Source organism: Oncorhynchus mykiss, chromosome 23 (genome assembly GCF_057628025.1).
Source record: "Oncorhynchus mykiss isolate SJ-2025 chromosome 23, ASM5762802v1, whole genome shotgun sequence".
NCBI lineage: Eukaryota > Metazoa > Chordata > Actinopteri > Salmoniformes > Salmonidae > Oncorhynchus > Oncorhynchus mykiss.
In genome coordinates, this window is record NC_143044.1 from 23,050,950 (window position 1) to 23,070,778 (window position 19,829).

The 19,829-nt window shown below is 41.8% G+C and overlaps 1 protein-coding gene across 4 annotated transcripts in view; it reads left to right on the forward strand.

Annotated features, from left to right (window-relative positions):
* LOC110502602 (tau-tubulin kinase 1) overlaps nucleotides 1-17,492 on the forward strand; it is a 42,589-nt gene extending 25,097 nt beyond the window's left edge. For all 4 annotated transcript variants that reach the window (XM_036960219.2, XM_036960221.2, XM_036960220.2 and 1 more), the window contains exons 13-15: nucleotides 2,744-3,293; nucleotides 11,600-13,608; nucleotides 13,870-17,492. In XM_036960219.2, the coding sequence (XP_036816114.2) occupies nucleotides 2,744-3,293; nucleotides 11,600-13,608; nucleotides 13,870-14,323 (3,013 nt within the window). In that variant the 3' untranslated portion in view covers nucleotides 14,324-17,492. The remainder of the gene's footprint in view (nucleotides 1-2,743; nucleotides 3,294-11,599; nucleotides 13,609-13,869) is intronic.
* Nucleotides 17,493-19,829: the final 2,337 nt, after the last annotated feature.

A 19,829-nucleotide genomic window follows, 5' to 3' on the forward strand; every position in this document is an offset into this window, starting at 1 on the left:
ATGGATATTCTTGGAAAAAGTGAAATTTGGAAATAGAGCTGGACCTCTTGAATTATGAGTTATTTGACAAAGGTATGTGTAATAGAAACTGCAGAATATTCTCTTTCTAACATGCTGACCACACCGCTCGTTCACGTAGCGTGCGTGAGCATGGCAAAATAAAATGTACACATATATGTTATTCAATCTTTGCACTCACACTGCTCGCGTGCGTCAATGAGCATCTGCGTAGCCAGGCGCTAAAATAGAACTTGGTTTTATTTGTGACGCTTGACGCGCTGAAAGTCCCGGCTCTCCCATCTTCTCCTTGGTTTTTAGAAGCATATAGCCACGTGGGTGATTGAAAGATTATTGAGGTCCACACTCCAGTCCAGAGTTGGTAGTACAGTTGTAATCCACCTTAAAGTTGGTTGCCAACCGCAATATAAAGACCAAAGAAGAAGAAGCCTGAAGGAGGATAGATTACTAGAATCAAACTTCCCCTTTATTCTGTGGATTAATTGTTGGAGAAGAGGACCTTGTGCATTTCAGGTAAAATAACAACCCAATGTTTATATCCCAAAATAAATTACCTAGCAACAGCAAGCTAGCCAGCTAAATTGCCATAAATGTTTAATGCTTTTCGACCTCTCCCCAAATTAATATAGTTGGTTGAGTTTATTTTTTATATTTCAACCTGTGTGTCCTGATCGCGTCTGGTGTGGGTGAACAAAATCAACATGCGCACGATGTCCGTGTGCGGTCTGATCAGCATGTAATACTAAATAGAAATCGCAATGTTTTACCTGCATGTGACTCTGAAGGAGGATTTGATTAAGTGATGCTCCTTTACATGCATCTGTTAATTACAAGATGCGCCCATCTCTTAATGTACAATTTAACAACTGATAGGCCTAATATTGTCACTCATTACATTATTGTCAATATAATCTTGTCTATAGGTTAAGTCTTATTATGTGTGAAATTAGCTTCGGTATAGTTTTGGTATAGTTTAGGTGTAGTGTTGATGTGCAGGCTGACTGGCATCGTTTCTTTCCCGCTCATCAAGTTGGATAGAGTCAAGGATATGTTTTTCATTATTCTAAAGTCCCAAAGCAGCACACAGCATGTTTTCGTTTCCCTTACAATGTATTTGATTAGTAATACAGTTATAGTAAATAAAACAGTTATGTAACAGCTTCCTTTTACAAATTAAAATGTAAAAGAGAATGGTATCAACACGCAAGGCGTGCGGTCAAATTATTAACATGAGCGCCAACATAGATAAATAAGCGTAACACAAACTCATCGTTACACTATTGTTGTTTTAAATTAAAACGACCTCTTCACCCTCATCATTCAGTTAGGCCTAATTCATGTTCAGTTGTGAAGTAAGGTGCACAATTAAATCACCCATTCATCAGTTTGGTCATTCATACAGTGAGGAAAGAGAAGCATTAGCATCTGGCTGGGTACCAGCGTCCTACAGCACATTGTCTTGGCGGATTGAGTTAGGAATAGGTGTGGTCAGCATGTTAGGAATAGGTGTGGTCAGCATGTTAGGAATAGGTGTGGTCAGCAGGTTAGGAATAGATGTGGTCAGCATGTTAGGAATAGGTGTGGTCAGCATGTTAGGAATAGGTGTGGTCAGCATGTTAGGAATAGGTGTGGTCAGCATGTTAGGAATAGGTGTGGTCAGCATGTTAGGAATAGGTGTGGTCAGCATGTTAGGAATAGGTGTGGTCAGCATGTTAGGAATAGATGTGGTCAGCATGTTAGGAATAGGTGTGGTCAGCATGTTAGGAATAGGTGTGGTCAGCATGTTAGGAATAGGTGTGGTCAGCATGTTAGGAATAGGTGTGGTCAGCATGTTAGGAATAGGTGTGGTCAGCATGTTAGGAATAGGTGTGGTCAGCATGTTAGGAATAGGTGTGGTCAGCATGTTAGGAATAGGTGTGGTCAGCATGTTAGGAATAGGTGTGGTCAGCATGTTAGGAATAGGTGTTGTCAGCATGTTAGGAATAGGTGTGGTCAGCAGGTTAGGAATAGGTGTGGTCAGCATGTTAGGAATAGGTGTGGTCAGCATGTTAGGAATAGGTGTGGTCAGCATGTTAGGAATAGGTGTGGTCAGCATGTTAGGAATAGGTGTGGTCAGCATGTTAGGAATAGGTGTGGTCAGCATGTTAGGAATAGGTGTGGTCAGCATGTTAGGAATAGGTGTGGTCAGCATGTTAGGAATAGGTGTGGTCAGCATGTTAGGAATAGGTGTGGTCAGCATGTTAGGAATAGGTGTGGTCAGCATGTTAGGAATAGGTGTGGTCAGCATGTTAGGAATAGGTGTGGTCAGCATGTTAGGAATAGGTGTGGTAAAACAGGTAAAAAGGCTCCAAATGCTTTTCTGTTTGTGATTTTAAAAGTCTGACAAATTAGCAGTGTAAGATACAAACATTTAGGAAAAGTCAGGGAAGGAGCAGGACATAGTTTTTTTGGGGGGTGATTCTTTTATTTACAAAATTAAATTAAAATTAAAAGGTGGTTCTAGTGTTATGGGATGTGAACAGACCACTAACTTACTACCCTGAGACAAGGTTGAGTATAACCCAGGAAGATCTTCCCCTCCGACTCTCACACACACACACACACACACACACACACACACACACACACACACACACACACACACACACACACACACACACTGAAAACGCAACACACAGTCAAGTTACCAAGATTTTGGACAGTGATTTTTTTGTCTCCCCACCAGGTCTCGTATGGACATCCTGGGATCCCCGTCCCGCTACGTGCACTCCTCCCAGCCAGCCCAGATGCACTCCCTGGAGGGAGGAGGTGGGGACCGGCAGGGTGGCGGTGGGAGACCAGGCCAGGAGGTCTCCGTTGCCTCCGCGGCTGACCCCGAGGCCCACAGTAACGCCTTCATCCGGTCTGTACCACTCGCCGAGGAGGAAGACTTTGACAGCAAGGAGTGGGTGATCATTGACAAGGAGACTGAGCTCCAGGACTTCCTGGGTCTCCTGGGCCCGGGTGCCGAGCCCACCACCTCGGGGCCCACCACCGATGAGGAGCCGGAGGAGCTGAAGCCACTGGATGAACTGGAGGAACGGAGGAGGTTACGGGGAGCTGTAGGTGGAGAGGTGGTGGTGAGGCCTAAGATGCGAGCAGGAGGCATAGTGGCACTTCCGGAAGGGGAGGGGTCTAATGGGGCTAGTCCTGGACACTCGGGTTATCACACTCTGCCTCATAGCCGTGGACAAAGACCACGGCCACAGTCGGAGCACTTTGGAGCTCAAGGACAGGTAAGATCAAGGGACTGCGGGGTGGAGAATTGGTGTGTGTCTTGGTGTGTGAGTGTGTTTGTATGGGTTGGGGTCCATTTGAACTGAATTGAAATTCTAATTAAATTGAAATGTACTTGGCCACCTGTCTGTCTTCGTCTGCATCTGTGTTTGTCTTTCTGCGGGTATATGTCTATGTTATTTTGGGCCGTGGGCCATTTCCTGTTATTTCCTGTGTCGACAATGTAACTGGACACAATTTGAATGAATGGTATACTTATTCTTAATCTTCTCAGCCATTGGTAGTTACTTTTTGAAGGTCAATTTATGTACACCCAGTGTTAATTTGACCAATAACAGTGCATTACATAGCTTACTGTATTTTTGCTTCATCTATCCACTGACTAAAGCCTATAATTACCAAGCTGTCATAAAGTCAATGGATAATGTTTTATTTATACCGGTAGTATTGTATTTAATAAGTCATCCAGTGTGTGCAAGAGGACTGCAGATTCCTATCTCCTATGAAGAATGAATTCCCTCCATCCGGGATACACAGCTGTGCAAGTGAAACACACTTCATGAAGCACAGCAGTGTGGAGGAACAGTTATCGGCAATGGTTCAATTCTGGCCATAGTTTTAATAACATTAATTTTGTCAGCTACTGAAATGGGTGGAGCGAACGTTCCTTTGTAGTTTGCTTTTTTTTATTTTTTTATACAAAGAGTTATTTTGCAAGAGAGACCTGTTCAAGATAGCAACCATTGCAACCATTTTGTGCTGATGATGCAGGATAATGCTGTTGTGTGAATACATGTTCTGATAGATGATATGTTATGGGTTCAGACGGTAAACTGCTCCAGACAGTTACACAAAAACTGTTTCACAAAACAAGTAGGGATATGTTTCTCCTCTCTCTCCTCTCTCTCAGCGCCAAGTCAATCTCAGCCCCTCGGAAACCCCATTCAATATCTTGCCAGAACAACTTTGGCCCTGTGCCTGCATATCCATATCCAGTGACAGTCCGCAAACACTGAAATGCTCGAACATCTGTTTTTATTCATTCAAAATAAAACCCAACCCAAACCATTGCGCTTCGGTCTCGTTTATCCCTCCCTAAAAAAAGAGATTGAAAAATAGATCCCTCCCCTTATATTTCTGCTGTATGTGCGTGTGTGTGTGGTGTGCTCACTACAACATGCACACAGACACACAGAGACCCAGACATTCCCCTGCCAGCAGAGATAGAGAAGAGACGGAGTCTTCTTGGCCACACCCACGCCTGATGCCTTTCTCCTCCACTCTTATTGGTCTTTTTCAGTTGGAGGAGGACAGGCCCCACCCCCACCACTCTTTCCCGAGGCCCAACCAATTGAGGAGATTGGCGTCGTACGTGTTCTCGTCCTCTACCCTGGAGACGGAGCAGTATCCCCATGGTAATTCGGAAGCTGGGGCGTTGATCCAGAGAAGCCGCTCCGCCGAGAGCAGCCCCGCCCGTCTCCCCTCGCGGCGCCACATACCCCTGGTACCCGGCAGCCCCGGGGGGTCGCGACCCAGACACTCTGTCCTCAACCTGTCCCGACTCCAGATACAACAGATGCTGGCCAAACTAATGAATAAGACGTGATCGGATAAAAAACCCAGTAAGGGTTGTAGCTAGCGTTTTGTGTAATCACATACAGCGCTTTTTCCCAAACCACAACAACAATACATTCTGCTCCCTCCTCCACCTCGTCACAGAAATAAACACAATCCTGGCTATATCTAAGTGGACTGGAGGGTTTAACAAAAGGGAATATTACAACAAATATTACTTTTTTATTTATTGTGCAATAAACTGGGGCCGGCCTGTACCCTGTGCTCCAGATAAGCCTGTGGGCCTGTAGACCAGGAGTAGTATGGTCGGGTTTCGTCCTTCTGGAGGAAATGCAGGCAAGGTCACTGGATACGAACCTCAGGCTCCTAAAATGGCCACTCCACGAGGCATACAGCTCAGTGGATATTGTGGATGTGGAGGGAGAGAATAGAGCTGGGAAGATAAACCGAAGATTATCAACACCGACCATAACGATCACTAAACGCAGGCATTTTGCTGATATTGTTCATTACGATAAGTAGCCTATACTAGAGAAATGTGAAGTTTGAAATGAAATATGTTTGCTAATATGGGTGATTGTATGGAGCGATTTTAGTGCCAACAGAGCCAAATTCATAGTTAGAAAATTCATGTAACATGCAAAATTAGCTTCAGAAACCGCCAGAAGTTTCTACCACAGAGAGAGTTTGATTATGTCTGTTCTCCTCTACCAGTTCTATAAAGGCAATGTACCAGGATGTTGTCTATGGTTTTGAATCTGAATTTAGAGAACTGAATTTGAAAACTGAATCTGAGTGCATCTGAGAAGTTGAATGTATGAAACTTTGATCAACTTGAAATAATAGTTTGTAAACTTCATACACAGACAATGAATGCAATATCGGAATATCTAAACATTGAATTTGAATATTCAATTTAATTGAAAATTTATTTTAAATATTCATTCAATTCAGTTTAAAATCATGAAATACAAGTTCAATTTATGAATTAAATTATTACATTTGTGCATTACAAATTCAAAAATATTACATTCAAACGCAATATCCGAATACAAATAAAAACATTATGGACTTCAAATACAATTTCTGTTGGCACTGAAATCACTCCATGTGATTGTTAATGGCACAATTGATGGCTACAACCAAGTTAGTAGTAGTACTCGTTTAAAGAAGAATAAAACAACTGTGGTGCAATTTTATGTTATAAACTTTTTATCGTTTTTGCATCAATTTAGGCAATTTATCGCGGTATGGATTTTTGTCTATATCACCCAGCTTTAAAAGAGAGACAGAGGGAGAGATGGGTATTGTGAGAAAAGAGAGAGGAGAGAGAGAGAACGATCCACATGTTTCAAAAACTTGTACACCACAGACACTGTACACTCCACTTTACTGTACACTCCACTTTACTGTACATTCCACTTTACTGTACACTCCACTTTACTGTACACTCCACTTTACTGTACACCCCACTTTACAGTACATTCCACTTTACTGTACACTCCACTTTACTGTAAACTCCACTTTACTGTACACTCCACTTTACTGTACATTCCACTTTACTGTACACCCCACTTTACAGTACACTCCACTTTACTGTACACTCCACTTTACTGTACACCCCACTTTACAGTACACTCCACTTTACAGTACACTCCACTTTACTGTACACCCCACTTTACAGTACACTCCACTTTACAGTACACTCCACTTTACTGTACACTCCACTTTACAGTACACTCCACTTTACTGTACACCCCACTTTACTGTACACTCCACTTTACTGCAAAGATGCTGTTTTTATTCAAGCGCTGAGTACTGTAGCTTTGTTAGAGGTAGACTTTTAGGGAAAGAGTTTTCTGCTCATTTCTGCTCTGCCCAGGCTTTCATCTGCACATGCTTAAAGTGCTTTAAGACTGGCTTTTGTGTGTGTGTGTGTGTGTGTGTGTGTGTGTGTGTGTGTGTGTGTGTGTGTGTGTGTGTAGGGGGGATAAGTATTATTCCCCTTCTACTCATTATTATCATCATCACCACAAACACAATTACCCTCTTCATCACCATGTATTGTTCTTGTTTGATCAAGTTTAAGGTTTTGTTATTTAAAATAACGAAGCATAGCAAAATGTTGAATGGCTATTCCGGATGCTGCTTTATCATAGTCAATGTGCCAGGATGCTGAGATGAACAGAGATGGATTCTATATGATTGTTTACTGTCTGAGGGTCAATTATGGGCCATTATAGGCAATAGATTCATAGGCAATAGATTGATAAGCAATAGATTGATAGGTAATAGATTCTATCATTTTAGTGGAATGCTGCTTTGTCTTACCACATATAAATGTTTATAACATGTATGTAGAATGCCTATAACATGTCTATAATATTGTATTATTCATATGCACACAAACAATTGCATCTGTTTTTTTTCATGTCAGTTTTGACAGTTTTACCAGTGTTACCAGCAATAATTATTCATTTTTCATAATTTTATAGTTTATAATGTTTATTGTTGTCAATCGTTTCATTTCTCTTGCCTTTGATACTGCTGTTTGGACTCTGGATAGAAGACACAGATCTTGTTGCTTCAAGAACATGCCTTCATTTTGCTGCACCAGTCACAACTATAGATTGTGTGAAATGTCCATATTGTCAAATTTGTTGCTCACTTATGTAATTGTTTAAAAGGAGGGGATTAAGGACGAAATTCAATTGAACCTGTCCTAGCTATGTTTATGCAATGTTTGTTTACAAACATATATACTTGTGAGAGGAGTCTACCTGGTAATAGTAGTAGATTTAACTTTTTTACAAAGTAGAACGGAATTTCCGAACTCCTTTAGTTATAATTGTTTCATGACAGGATAGGAGCAGAAGAAGGGAGACAGAGTAGAGGGAGCAGAAATAGCTCATGCGAGGATCAAACTGGGATCCATTCTGCAGGGGGATGAAGGCCTTCAGTGCATTCGGAAAGTATTCAGTCCCCTAGACGTTTTCCACATTCTGTTACATTACAGCCTTATTCTAAAATGTATTAAATAGTTCCCCCCCCCCCCCCATTATTCGACACACAATACCCCATAATGACAAAGCAAAAACTATTTTTTAGAATTTTTTGCAAATGTCAACAAAAAAAACCCCGGAGAATATCACATTTACATAAGCATTCAGACCCTTTACACAGTACTTTGTTGAAACACCTTTGGCAGCAATTACAGCCTCTTGGGTATGACGCTACAAGCTTGGCACACCTGTATTGGAAGAGTTTCTCCAATTCTTCTCTGCAGATCCTCTCAAGCTCTGTCAGGTTAGATGGAGAGCATTGCGGCTCAGCTATTTTCAGGTCTATCCAGAGATGTTTGATCGGGTTCAAGTCCGGGCTCTGGTTGGGCCACTCAAGGACATTCAGAGACTTGTTCCGAAGCCACTCCTGCATTGTCTTGGCTGTGTGATTAGGGTAGTTGTCCTGTTGGAAGGTGAACCTTTGCCCCAGTTTGAGGTCCTGAGCGCTCTGGAGCAGGTTTTCATCAAGGTTCTCTCTTTAGTTTGCTCTGTTCATCTTTCCCTCGATCCTGACTAGTCTCCCAGTCCCGGCCACTGAAAAATATGTCCACAGTATGATGCTGTCACCATCATGCTTCACCGTAAAGATGGTGCCAGGTTTCCTTCAGAAGTGACACATGGAATTCAGGCCAAAGAGTTCAATCTTGGTTTCATCAGACCAGAGAATCTTGTTTCTCATGGTATGAGAGTCCTTTAGGAGCCTTTTGGCAAACTCCAAGCGGGATGTTATGTGCCTTTTACTGAGGAGTGGCTTCTGTCTGGCCACTCTAGAAATAAAGTCCTTGTTGGTGAAGTGCTGCAGAGATGGTTGTCCTTCTGGAAGGTTCTTCCATCTACACAAAAAGTCTGGAGCTCTGTCAGAGTGACCATTGGGTTCTTGGTCACCTCCCTGACCAAGGCCCTTCTCCCCTGATTTCTCAGTTTGGCCGGGCGGCCAGCTCTAGGAAGAGTCTCTTGCTGGTTCCAAACTTCTTTCATTTAAGAATGATGGAGGTCACTGTGTTTTTACGGACCTTCAATGCTGCAGACATTTTTTGGTACCCTTCCAAAGATCTGTGCCTCAACACAATCCTGTCTCGGATCTCTATGGACAATTCCTTGAACCTCATGGCTTGGTTTTTGCTTTGACATGCAGTGTCAACTGTGGGACCTTATATAGATAGGTGTGTGCCTTTCCAAATCCTGTCAAATCAATTGGATTTACCACAGGTGGACTCCAATCAAGTTGTAGAAACATCTCAAGGATTATCAATGGAAACATGATGCACCTGAGCTCAATTTCGAGTCTCATAGCAAAGGGTCTGAATACTTATGTAAATAACGTTTTTTTTTTACATTTGCAAACAAATCTCAAAACCTGTTTTTGCTTTGTCATTATGGGGGTATTGTGTGTAGATTGAGGAGGGTTTTTATTTATTAATCAATTTTAGAATAAGGCTGTAACGTAACAAAGTATGGAAAAAGTGAAGGGGCCTGAATATTTCCTCGAATGCACGGTATATGGTTCCAGAGCAGAGAGTCTCATCTGCTTGCTTTAGGCCAGTAGTAGTAGGATTTAACCATAGAGATCCAATAAACATTGATTGATGCTCAATGTTAAATTCCAGTCTTCCTTCCATCAAATCTAAGCCGATGTGACACCCATGTCGATGAAACTTTGCAAGTAAACTTGGTTGGAGGTACACAACATATTCCCTCCCTCTCATCATGATCCATTTGTATTCTAATTCCTAATTATATGGATTTAACAGTACCCAACACCGCTCTGTCATTTCATTTGACCGTGGGAAAGGAAGAGCTATGCAGCGTAAACAAGACAATGCAGGTTTAATTGAATTGAGACCATGTAAAGATTGTTATAATGAGCAAAAAATATCTTCTAATACACTTGCCTTTTTGGTCTTCCATCAATTTCACTTTTTCAGAGATCTAATAATGAAACTCACTGAATGTATTTCTCAACCTCTGGTTAAGCTCAGTTCTGAGGCTGTATGTATCCAGCATCTCAAAATACAAGTGCTGATCTAAGGTCAGGTACCCCCGTCCATGTAATCTTATTAGTTAGGATTTAAAATGAAAAATATATCCTAGATCAGCACTCCTTATCTGAGACGATTTGTATATAGGGGCCCTGATCTCAGTTCAGTTCTCACAATAAACAATAATGGTTGCCTCTTTGCTTGAACTATATTTGGTCAAGTCTGATTTGTATGTGATATGTCCTTGTGTACGTTGGTCTAGAGTTTATCTTCTGCACTTTGGTTTATTTCCAAACCAAATAAGGATACTCACGGATCAGGGATTACCTTAGTAGGCTTGGTAACCATGTGTTAAAAACATGCATGTCAAACATTTTGTTTGGCTGGTAAACGTTGAAATGCGTTTTGGGACTTTTCCTGCCGAAGCATTTTCATGTAAAATTACATGCAATCATATACTGTAATGATGCTGCTTTAGCCTGTGTTATGTTGCCCCGGTCTTGTGTGTACGTCAGAGGAGGCTGGTGGGAGGAGCTACAGGAGGACGGGCTCATTGTAATGACTGGAATTGAGTCAATAGAATGGTACCAAATATCAAACACTTGGAGACAATATTTTTGACTCCGTTTCATTAGGGCCTCTTCTATGAAAGTCCTTCCTGACCAAATTCTTCCTAGGATGTATAATGATTTGCAGTACTTGCATACCTGTGCTTATGATCTCCTCCAGTTCATTGCAGATAATGTATGTGTGCGGTGGGGTGGGTTGGCATGGGAATGTGTAAGATAATACAGTACCAATCATTATTTTCTAACACTTTGGAGTGAATGTAAAAGATGTCAACCATTATTTGAACAACATCATGATCTGTGAGTGTCTTTCTCAGTAAAGGAGGACGGGATAGTCCCTATCGCCTTTTGTGAATATATTATAAGCATTTGTTTTTGTATCGCAATAACCCTGTAGAGTCATGTATTACATAATGTATTTAAAAGCATGTATATCAAGCAATTTTTTCAATAAATGTTTAAAAACATGTATATTAGTACATTGCTGGATCAACAACATTGCAACACTTTAATGTCAGCATGTCATGTGATCTTGTATATCTGCTTCACACCTGTACATACATTTGGCAACACACTGTTTTTAATCATGGCTACACCTTGGCCACACTTGAAATCAAACCTGGTTTGAGCATTTTAAAAGAAAACAGAGAACATAACATGTACATACAGACAGTATGGACTTTCCGTGCCTTTTCTATCCATGGATGTAAACTATACTAGACAATCCTCAGACGCTTGTATACAACCAACATATGATTCAAGGATTTGGGGAAGTACTTTGCGGAAATGTTGTCTTTGCGTGAGCTCTTTTGATGCTAGGATAGTCATTTTAAACATATCTGAATTGTTCTAATAGATACATATTTTTAAGGTCATACACTGGTTCTGCTCTGCAACTGTTTACAGGTGTCTGCATTCATATGTGTACTAAAGTCGTTGTGACGGTGTTCTTCAAATATGTTTGTTCTGTTTTCATTTCTGTAACACATTGTTAGATAATACATCTGATATTTCATTATTATATACTGTATGTATTATGTCCTAGGCTTCAGGGAAAGTGTTTCCTTTTCTTTGATACTCATGTACTACAGCCAGCCTCTGTCTTTGTCATATGTTATAGGCCCAGGAGCAGATCAACACATACCAGGGTGGCAGTGTGGAGGACCAGAGAGAGAGACCTGACCTTACCATGCTGGCCCAGCATCGCATACATCGGGTGGACTTCCTCTCTGCCATGCTCATCGCCACCCTTCCACCTCTCCAAACCTCTTTTGAGGTTGGTTCCAGAACCCTTGTTGAGCAGGATCGTGATGGGGATATGAATGGGGCCGGGGTTGGGTCCAGCGGTGTCGGGAGCCCCAAAAGTAGCGAGCACAGCCAGGAGGGTGATGATGGAGCGCCCTCTACTCTCCTTGCAGACGAGCCTCCTCTGGACTACCCTCACCTGGTCTCTGTGGGAGTGGGGTTGGGGGGTGATCCGGACCTGGAGCTGGAGGAAGGCTCCAAGACCCTGGTGCTCTTCTCCCCTGGAGACATGAGGAAGTCCCTTGCCGTGGTGGGCGATCTGCCCCCTGACGATACCGCGAGCCACCAGGGGACCCTGGCAGCCGTCACACCCCAGTGCGAGAGAGCCCTGGGAGCTCTGGGAAGCCTGCTGGACGTATCTGAGCCAGGTACTCTGTCCTCCCAGCTGAAGTCCGAGCCCAAATTGTCTTTGACAGCCGTCACTGCCATCCTGGTCAATATGGCATCCAATGTGGTTGCTCCCACTAGCACCTCCCCTCCTTTCACCAAAGTGGAGCGTACATTTCTCCACATTGCCGAGACCACCCACCATAATGTGATGAGCTCCTCGGGTACCCTGCAACCCAGGCTGCTGCTCCCTGGGCTGGTTGAGGAGCCCACAGCTGAACAGGAGGACTGCTTGGAGGGAGAGAAAGAGGAGGATGTCTCCGATGGAGAGAAAGAGAAAGGTAGGGAGAGCAGATCCAATGGGGACCTTTCAGAAAATGACGTTGAGAAGGGGACGGAGAGGGAGTCTGAAGGTGAGGTCCCAAAGACATACAACGTACACAGGAGGGAGAGTGGATCAGAAGGCAATGTCTATGAGAAAGTCGAGGAAGGGGACAAAGAGAACAGGTTTGAGGAGAACATTCCAGAGAGCGACAAGGAGGATGAGAAAGATCCGGATGAGGAGAAGAGAGATGGTAGGTCCAAGGAGGAAGTTCCAGAGAGAGAAACCCCAGGTTCCCCAGATGGAGACATGGCTAAGGAGGAGGAGGAAGAGGATGTTGCAAAGAAAGAGGTTGAGGAGTTAATCTCTCCAGAAAAAGAGAAGGAAGAAGAGACGGAACTTGGGGCGGAGGCTCCTCCAGAGATACAGTCAAACCTCTCCTCTCCCATTCTCTGTCCCTCCGAAGAACCTGAAGCCCAGGATGTCCTGGTCGTTTCCACAGAAACCAAGTTATACTCTGAACAAGAGGATACCCCTATTGCCGTTTCCCCTGAGAAGGCGCCTGCCCAAGACGTGACAATGGCAGAGATGGAGAACCAGGTCCACCTCAAACGAAACATTGAGGCTTCTCCACAAGAAGAACCTAAGGACTCTGGTGATCCAGAAACATTGGCAGTGCACCAGGTAGAGAGCAAAGACGTGGCAGAGACTAGCAAACAAACCAGGCCTCGTAAACTGAGCCGAATCCCGGTTCTCTCCCGGTCTGAGGAGGACACTGGCTCGGACCAGGACCAGTCGGCGGCGTCCCAGTCACTCAAGACTCGTCAGAAGGCCAAGCGACCTCACCTAGCCCGGCTGGTCATGGAAAGGACACAAGGTCGCATGCTAAGACTGGCTTCTGTTTCCTCAGCTTCGTCTGTTGATGATGGCTGTAAAGCAGCAGCAGAGACTCAGTCGGAGGAAGACACCCATGATGAGGACGACTCTCTGCCCAGGAAGGAGAGGGGTGTTGGCTGGGAAAGGGAGAGGCGTGGCGGGCGTCAAAGAAGCAGGATACCCCGTCCTGTCACGCCTGTTAAGCTGCAGGGTCCCTCTGTTACAGCATCTGATGCCATCTCCCAAACTGGCACCAATGCTAGTGTCCACAAGCCACAACTTTCAACTGTACATACTAGGTAGGTTCAGTTATAACATATCTGACAGGAAACACATGCTCTTATCAATTCTAAATCTATAGGGGCTCAAGCCAAGGCTGCCTTCTGTCGACTGTGTTGTTCACCCTGTCCTTTGAATAATATTCTGCATGGATAATAATATTCATGTTATTTGAAAGACTCCATATTATAAACTCAAAGCATCCTTCTAGAACATAATTGAGTATTCAAAGCATCATTCTAGATCTCTGACTATTTCTGTGTTGTGTTTCTGTCTTTCAGGCATCAATCTCACAAATCCAGGACCCCAAGCATGAATGTTCCACTGCACCAGAGGTCCCAGACTCTGCAATCCCGACCTGGACCCGGGGCCGACTCCACCCTATTCTCCACCTCCCGAACCCCCGTGCGTGGGATCATCTTCCGAGCCCCTCACTCTGCATTCCCCTCCCCCCGTAGCCTCAGCACCTCCCCCCGCAGCTACTCCACCTCCCGGACCGACAGCCCCTCCCCTCAGCGCCCACGACGGGGGGCTGCAGTCACAGAGGTCCGTAGGCAGCTCATATCTGTGCGGGCGCAGACTGCACTTCCGCTAAAACCCAGACCGCCTCAGACCGAGGACTCCTCCGCCACTGGGATGCCCAGAAGGCGAGGCAAATTTTACCCATCGTCATCTACATCCACACCCACTAAGGGGAAGTCAGATGCTTCTGAGAGCAAGACAGCCACCAGATAATATAGACTAGCCCAGGGCAATCTATATATCAGTCTATCCAAACCTCACTTCACACACCCCTTTATCAACTGTATGTCAGAGTAACTCCACAACCACAAACGTGTTTGTCGCAAATTGTGCAAAAACGCTTTGTTTTAACTCTCAGCTTAAGAATACAAAGAGGGGTCTGCTTCAAATTACAATTAAGCCCAAGAACAAAACAAGTAATAGGGAGCACTAGGCAGCGGTGTGACCCCCAACGCCGCACAGACTAGGGAAGTGGGTGATACTAACCTCTTTCTGCAACTAAGGCCTCCCTGCTCCAGTCTAGGAACATGTTCTTTAGCAGGGTTCGAATTACACATTGAATCTTGATGGCTCTGCACGACAATGGTGCCCAACGTCCATGTCGTTGACAAATGTGGGGTCCCCGTTTGTTATGGGGGGGGTCCCCTAGCCCCTCTGTAATTAAATCCTGATCCTGGAGGAATCTAATGGAGTCTGACTCAGTACAACAGCCCTCAAAAGCCTTAATAAGACCTGTTCTAAGACCTGTTCTTATCTGCTCCTCCCATCACAAACGCTTCCAGGGACAAAACAAGAACTGTAACAGGAGAGCAGCAGCCTCATCTGATCTTACTGACTAGTTTGCGTAAAGAAGTGCTTTAAATTAGAATGATCATGTGTGATATGAACATAATACATAGCTAAATTATAGGATTCACTTTGTATAGGTCAGACCTCAGAAGTAATTTAGGTAACACTTTATTTGACGCTCCTTCTTATGAAGGGTTATCAACTGTTGTATTGCTTTACAAGCATTCATATCACCTTAAAGATGAAGTCAAATAAACTGTACAATAAAGCAATAAGGTGCCAGAGACTGTTATATATCATTAATGTCTCTCTCATGCCTTATTACCTGTATTGTAAAGTTTCACAATGCTCAATGACTGTATCTATGAGCTGCATTCATGTTTTAAAGCGTTATAACACATAAGGGGGATCAAGTAAAGTTTTACCTTCATGTACTTAAGAATCAGATCTGAAATGGTGTTTGATTATAAAAAGGCAATGTGCAGTTTACACTTGGCGTTATTATTTATCTCTCACACCCAATCAGGGACTATCACAGCTGGTAAGTCTGCATTTGGAGTGAAAAAGTGTGCCGTATCAATGATAACCATTATAGAGTATTTATTATACAGTCTTATTAAGCCCTACGAAGGCATCTATAAAGTGCTATGAATGTGCTTATTAGACAATATAACACTTCACGAGGAACTGCTTCAAGTGTTACTAAATGTTACCTACAGTAGGCCTATATCGCCATTTGAAATAACGGTAATACTACATTAAGTAAAGTATTACAGAAATAAGTGTCATTATTACTCTTTCTTTGTTCATTGAGAGAGAACAGGATTTGGGGGAGAATCGAAATGAATGCGTTTTGCAAGATAAAGTCGATGTATCTACTTGTGGCTTTGTAATGGTCCGCATGTGTTCTTGTCTACCTCGGGAGATGGTTTCACCCAGATATGATCACAAGTGGCTTTTCTTTAGGGGAATTCACTGGATGTACCCAGAGATGAACATTACGTCCCAAATCGCACCTTATTCCCTATATAGTGCACTACTTTTGACCAGGGCTCATAGGGATCTGTTTAAAAGTACTGCACTAAATAGGGAGTTGAGTGCCATTTGGGGCACATTTTAAATCAGAAACAAATTTGAAGATAGATACTGTGGAATGTGTCGAAATAAACATGATTTCTGTTATTTTTGTATTACAGCTAATACGCATGAATAGGGGGTGCTAGCTATACAGTTTCACAGAATCTTTACTTCAGGTGTAAAATCATCAGTCAATCATTCACATTTCAGAGATTTAGCTAATTCCTTTTTCAGTTACAAATAACTATTATTCTGAACATATATGTCCCCTTACTACATGCTGCATATTAAAAACGTCACTGTAGAATATGATTTATTTTGCACTTTAAATGTCACTGTTTATTTGTCTTCTCTTACTGTTAGTCTGCACTTCACATAAAACGTGTTACCATTTAACTTACGGAAATCATAATTTCTCTCAACAAATGACAAGGATAATGCAACTTACAATATAGCGATACATCTACAATAGTACAATGCAACGTTTTAAAATGTATTTATTTTGCTTCGTACAATATCCCAACAACAATACCACAACAAAATGTCTTGAGCAATTTAGTAGGACATGCAATCAGGTAGAGCTGCTATGTGATGTGTCAATCATTCACAGTTTAATAAGAAGCCATTTCATTGGCTCACACCAATAAAAGTTTGCTTTTAATTGGTCCATCTATAGTGTACACCAATTAGCATTTCTAAGAAATTTGCCATGCCTTGCCATTGAAATATACTGGTGTTCCATAATAATTTACCCATAGTGTATTGTACATAAATAGTTACTTCTAGAGACAAGGAGTTATCTTTATTTTTATTTGATAAATCAAGTATTTAGAAAAAAATGTGCAATTGCATTTGTTTCACTTACTTTCATTTTCAGAAGTGTCAAATTGTTGAACGAGACCTGAAGCTTTAACAATACTGCTTCATTCAAACTAACAAGTCAAAATGTGTTTAACATTTCTGTGGTGTTAAATATACAGCATTTGTTTAGTTTATTCAAAATAATGTTTGGTGAGAAAGAGAACTTATGGAAAGTTATCAGAACAAATACTTGCAGCAATGACAAACTACAACATTCATAATTAAATATGCTATGTAAACTGAAGTTCAACAAAATGCTAACCAATCAAGGGTATTACGGACTACATGTACCTACATTTTAAAGAACATCAAGATAAAGTATCCAATGTAAACAGTGAACTATTGTACATGTACTTTAACTTTGATTAAAGATCTATCTAAAAACAAAAGTAATGAATCGATGAATACATAAAATGATGGTAGGAAGAGGGAGAAATGATATTATTCTGTTATGGGTACATTCAAGGCGTTTTCTGTCCTCCATCCACGTTTACTTATCTAGACTATTGATCTTCCCAATCTAGGACAGACTTTGCATGAATGTGTTTCATGAATTAAATCATTATCAAATAAACTGCTTATTATATGAACTAGCTTGCTGACAAGTTATCTATTTCATCAATGATGACGGACAATAAAGACCTGCTTCGTTCATGTTGGTATTGACCATTGTCTTGGTTTGAATCGATTGCCTTGTTTAGCTCACCAACATGGATACCCTACATGTAGATTCTTTGCATTATGGTGGCATATACATTTCCTATTGGTTTTCCAAACTGGTATTACACCTTTTATATATGTAACATGCACAACATTCTAACAATCGTTGCAGTGAAATTATGCACTGAAATGTTCTAATGTATGCTATGGTTTAGAAGAAATCAAACAAATGGCTAATATTCTGTGTTCAGATGTTCTAGGATTTTATTAACATGTAAAGGAAAGAGTGCCACCTAGTGAAAAATATGCACCTTTGCCTTTGTTCTGTTCACGTCAGAGTCAAGTACAGTCACGTCTAATATTATTGGCACCCTTGATAAAAATGAGCTAAAAATAAATATTTAAAATACTGAGCTATATTGTAAGCTCAAAGAAATTGGGAAATTATCTTATTTTATACTAACACAGTTGCTCAGAGACAGACATTTTCTTTAACAAGTCATTTAAATGAAAGGATAAAAAAAGATATGTCAAAAAATGATTGGCACCCCTGTTTTCAATACTCTGCACCCTCCCTTTGCGAGGATAATGACACTGAGCCTTTTTCAAAAATATTTTATGAGAATAGATAACACATTGGGAGGGATCTTAGACCATTCCTACACACAGAATCTTTCCAGATCCTTGATATCCTTCATCTGCGCTTATGGACTCCACTCATCAATTCAAACCACAGGTTTTCAATGGGGTTCAAATCCGGAGACAGAGATGGCCATTGCAAAATTATGATTTTGTGGTCAATTAACCATTTCTTTGTGGATTTTGATGTGTGCTATGGGTTATTGAGGCAACTCGTTTTTTGTCTAAAATGTCCTGGTACTTGGTAAATGAAGTTCATGATGCCGTTGCCCTTTAAACCTGTTAAACTCTGAGGGGTTGTTTTGGACCAGTGCGTTTGGGGGATATATCATTTGAAAGCTACAGTCCTTGTCTTTTTGAAAATTGAACCCAGATCTTACTGCTGGCAATGTCATAAGAATCTTCCCCCACCACAGCCCTCCTCATGAAGGCCTTAAATCATGTGCTGTTGTCATATTCATAGTATATGAAATGTAGGTCAAGTCACCAAAAGTGGCAACATTTAGTATGCATGGAAAGGGTACACCCTGATGGTCATTGTAAAGCGAGGCATTTCCTTCTCCATCCACATTACTTTGTGTGCATCCTCCACATGCGCCGTTGTTCTAGCTCATTGTTTTACAATAGGAAAATAAGTTTGACGTTTCCTCACCTGTCTGTGTCTTCTTTTTTTCAACAAACTCCAAAAATGAAAAGCCCTGATGACTAAGGTCATTGTAAGATGTCAGGCTTGAAAATCCATTAGGCCATTTTGGCACAGTCACTCAAATCAAATCAAATGTTATTGGTCACATACACAGCAGATGTTAATGCGAGTGTAACGAAATGCTTGTGCTTCTAGTTTAGACCGTGCAGTAATATCTAACAAGTAATCTAACAATTTCACAACAACTACCTTATACACACAAGTGTAAAGGAATTAATAAGAATATGTACATATAAATATATGGATGAGCGATGGCCGTGTGGCATTGGCAAGATGCAGTAGATGGTATAGAGTACAGTATATAGAGTTGAAGTCGGAAGTTTACATACACTTAGGTTGGAGTCATTAAAACTCGTTTTTCAACTACTCCACAAATTTCTTGTTAACAAACCATAGTTTTGGGAAGTCGGTTAGGACATCTACTTTGTGCATGACACAAGTAATTTTTCCAACAATTGTTTACACACAGATTATTTCACATATAATTCATTGTATCACAATTCCAGTGGGTCAGAAGTTTACATACACTAAGTTGACTGTGCCTTTAAACAGCTTGGACAATTCCAGAAAATGATGTCATGGCTTTAGAAGCTTCTGATGGGCTAATTGACATCATTTGAGTCAATTGGAGGTGTACCTATGGATGTATTTCAAGGCCTACCTTCAAACTCAGTATATCTTTGCTTGACATCATGGGAAATCAAAAGAAATCAGCCAAGACCTCAGAAAAAAATTGGAGACCTCCACATGTCTGGTTCATCCTTGGGAGCAATTTCCAAACGCCTGAAGGTACCACGTTCATCTGTAAAAACAATATTACGCAAGTATAAACACCATGGGACCACGCAGCCATCTTACCGTTCAGGAAGGAGACACGTTCTGTCTCCTAGAGATGAATGTACTTTGGTGCGAAAAGTGCAAATCAATCCCAGAACCACAGCAAAGGACCTTGTGAAGATGCTGGAGGAAACAGGTACAAAAGTATCA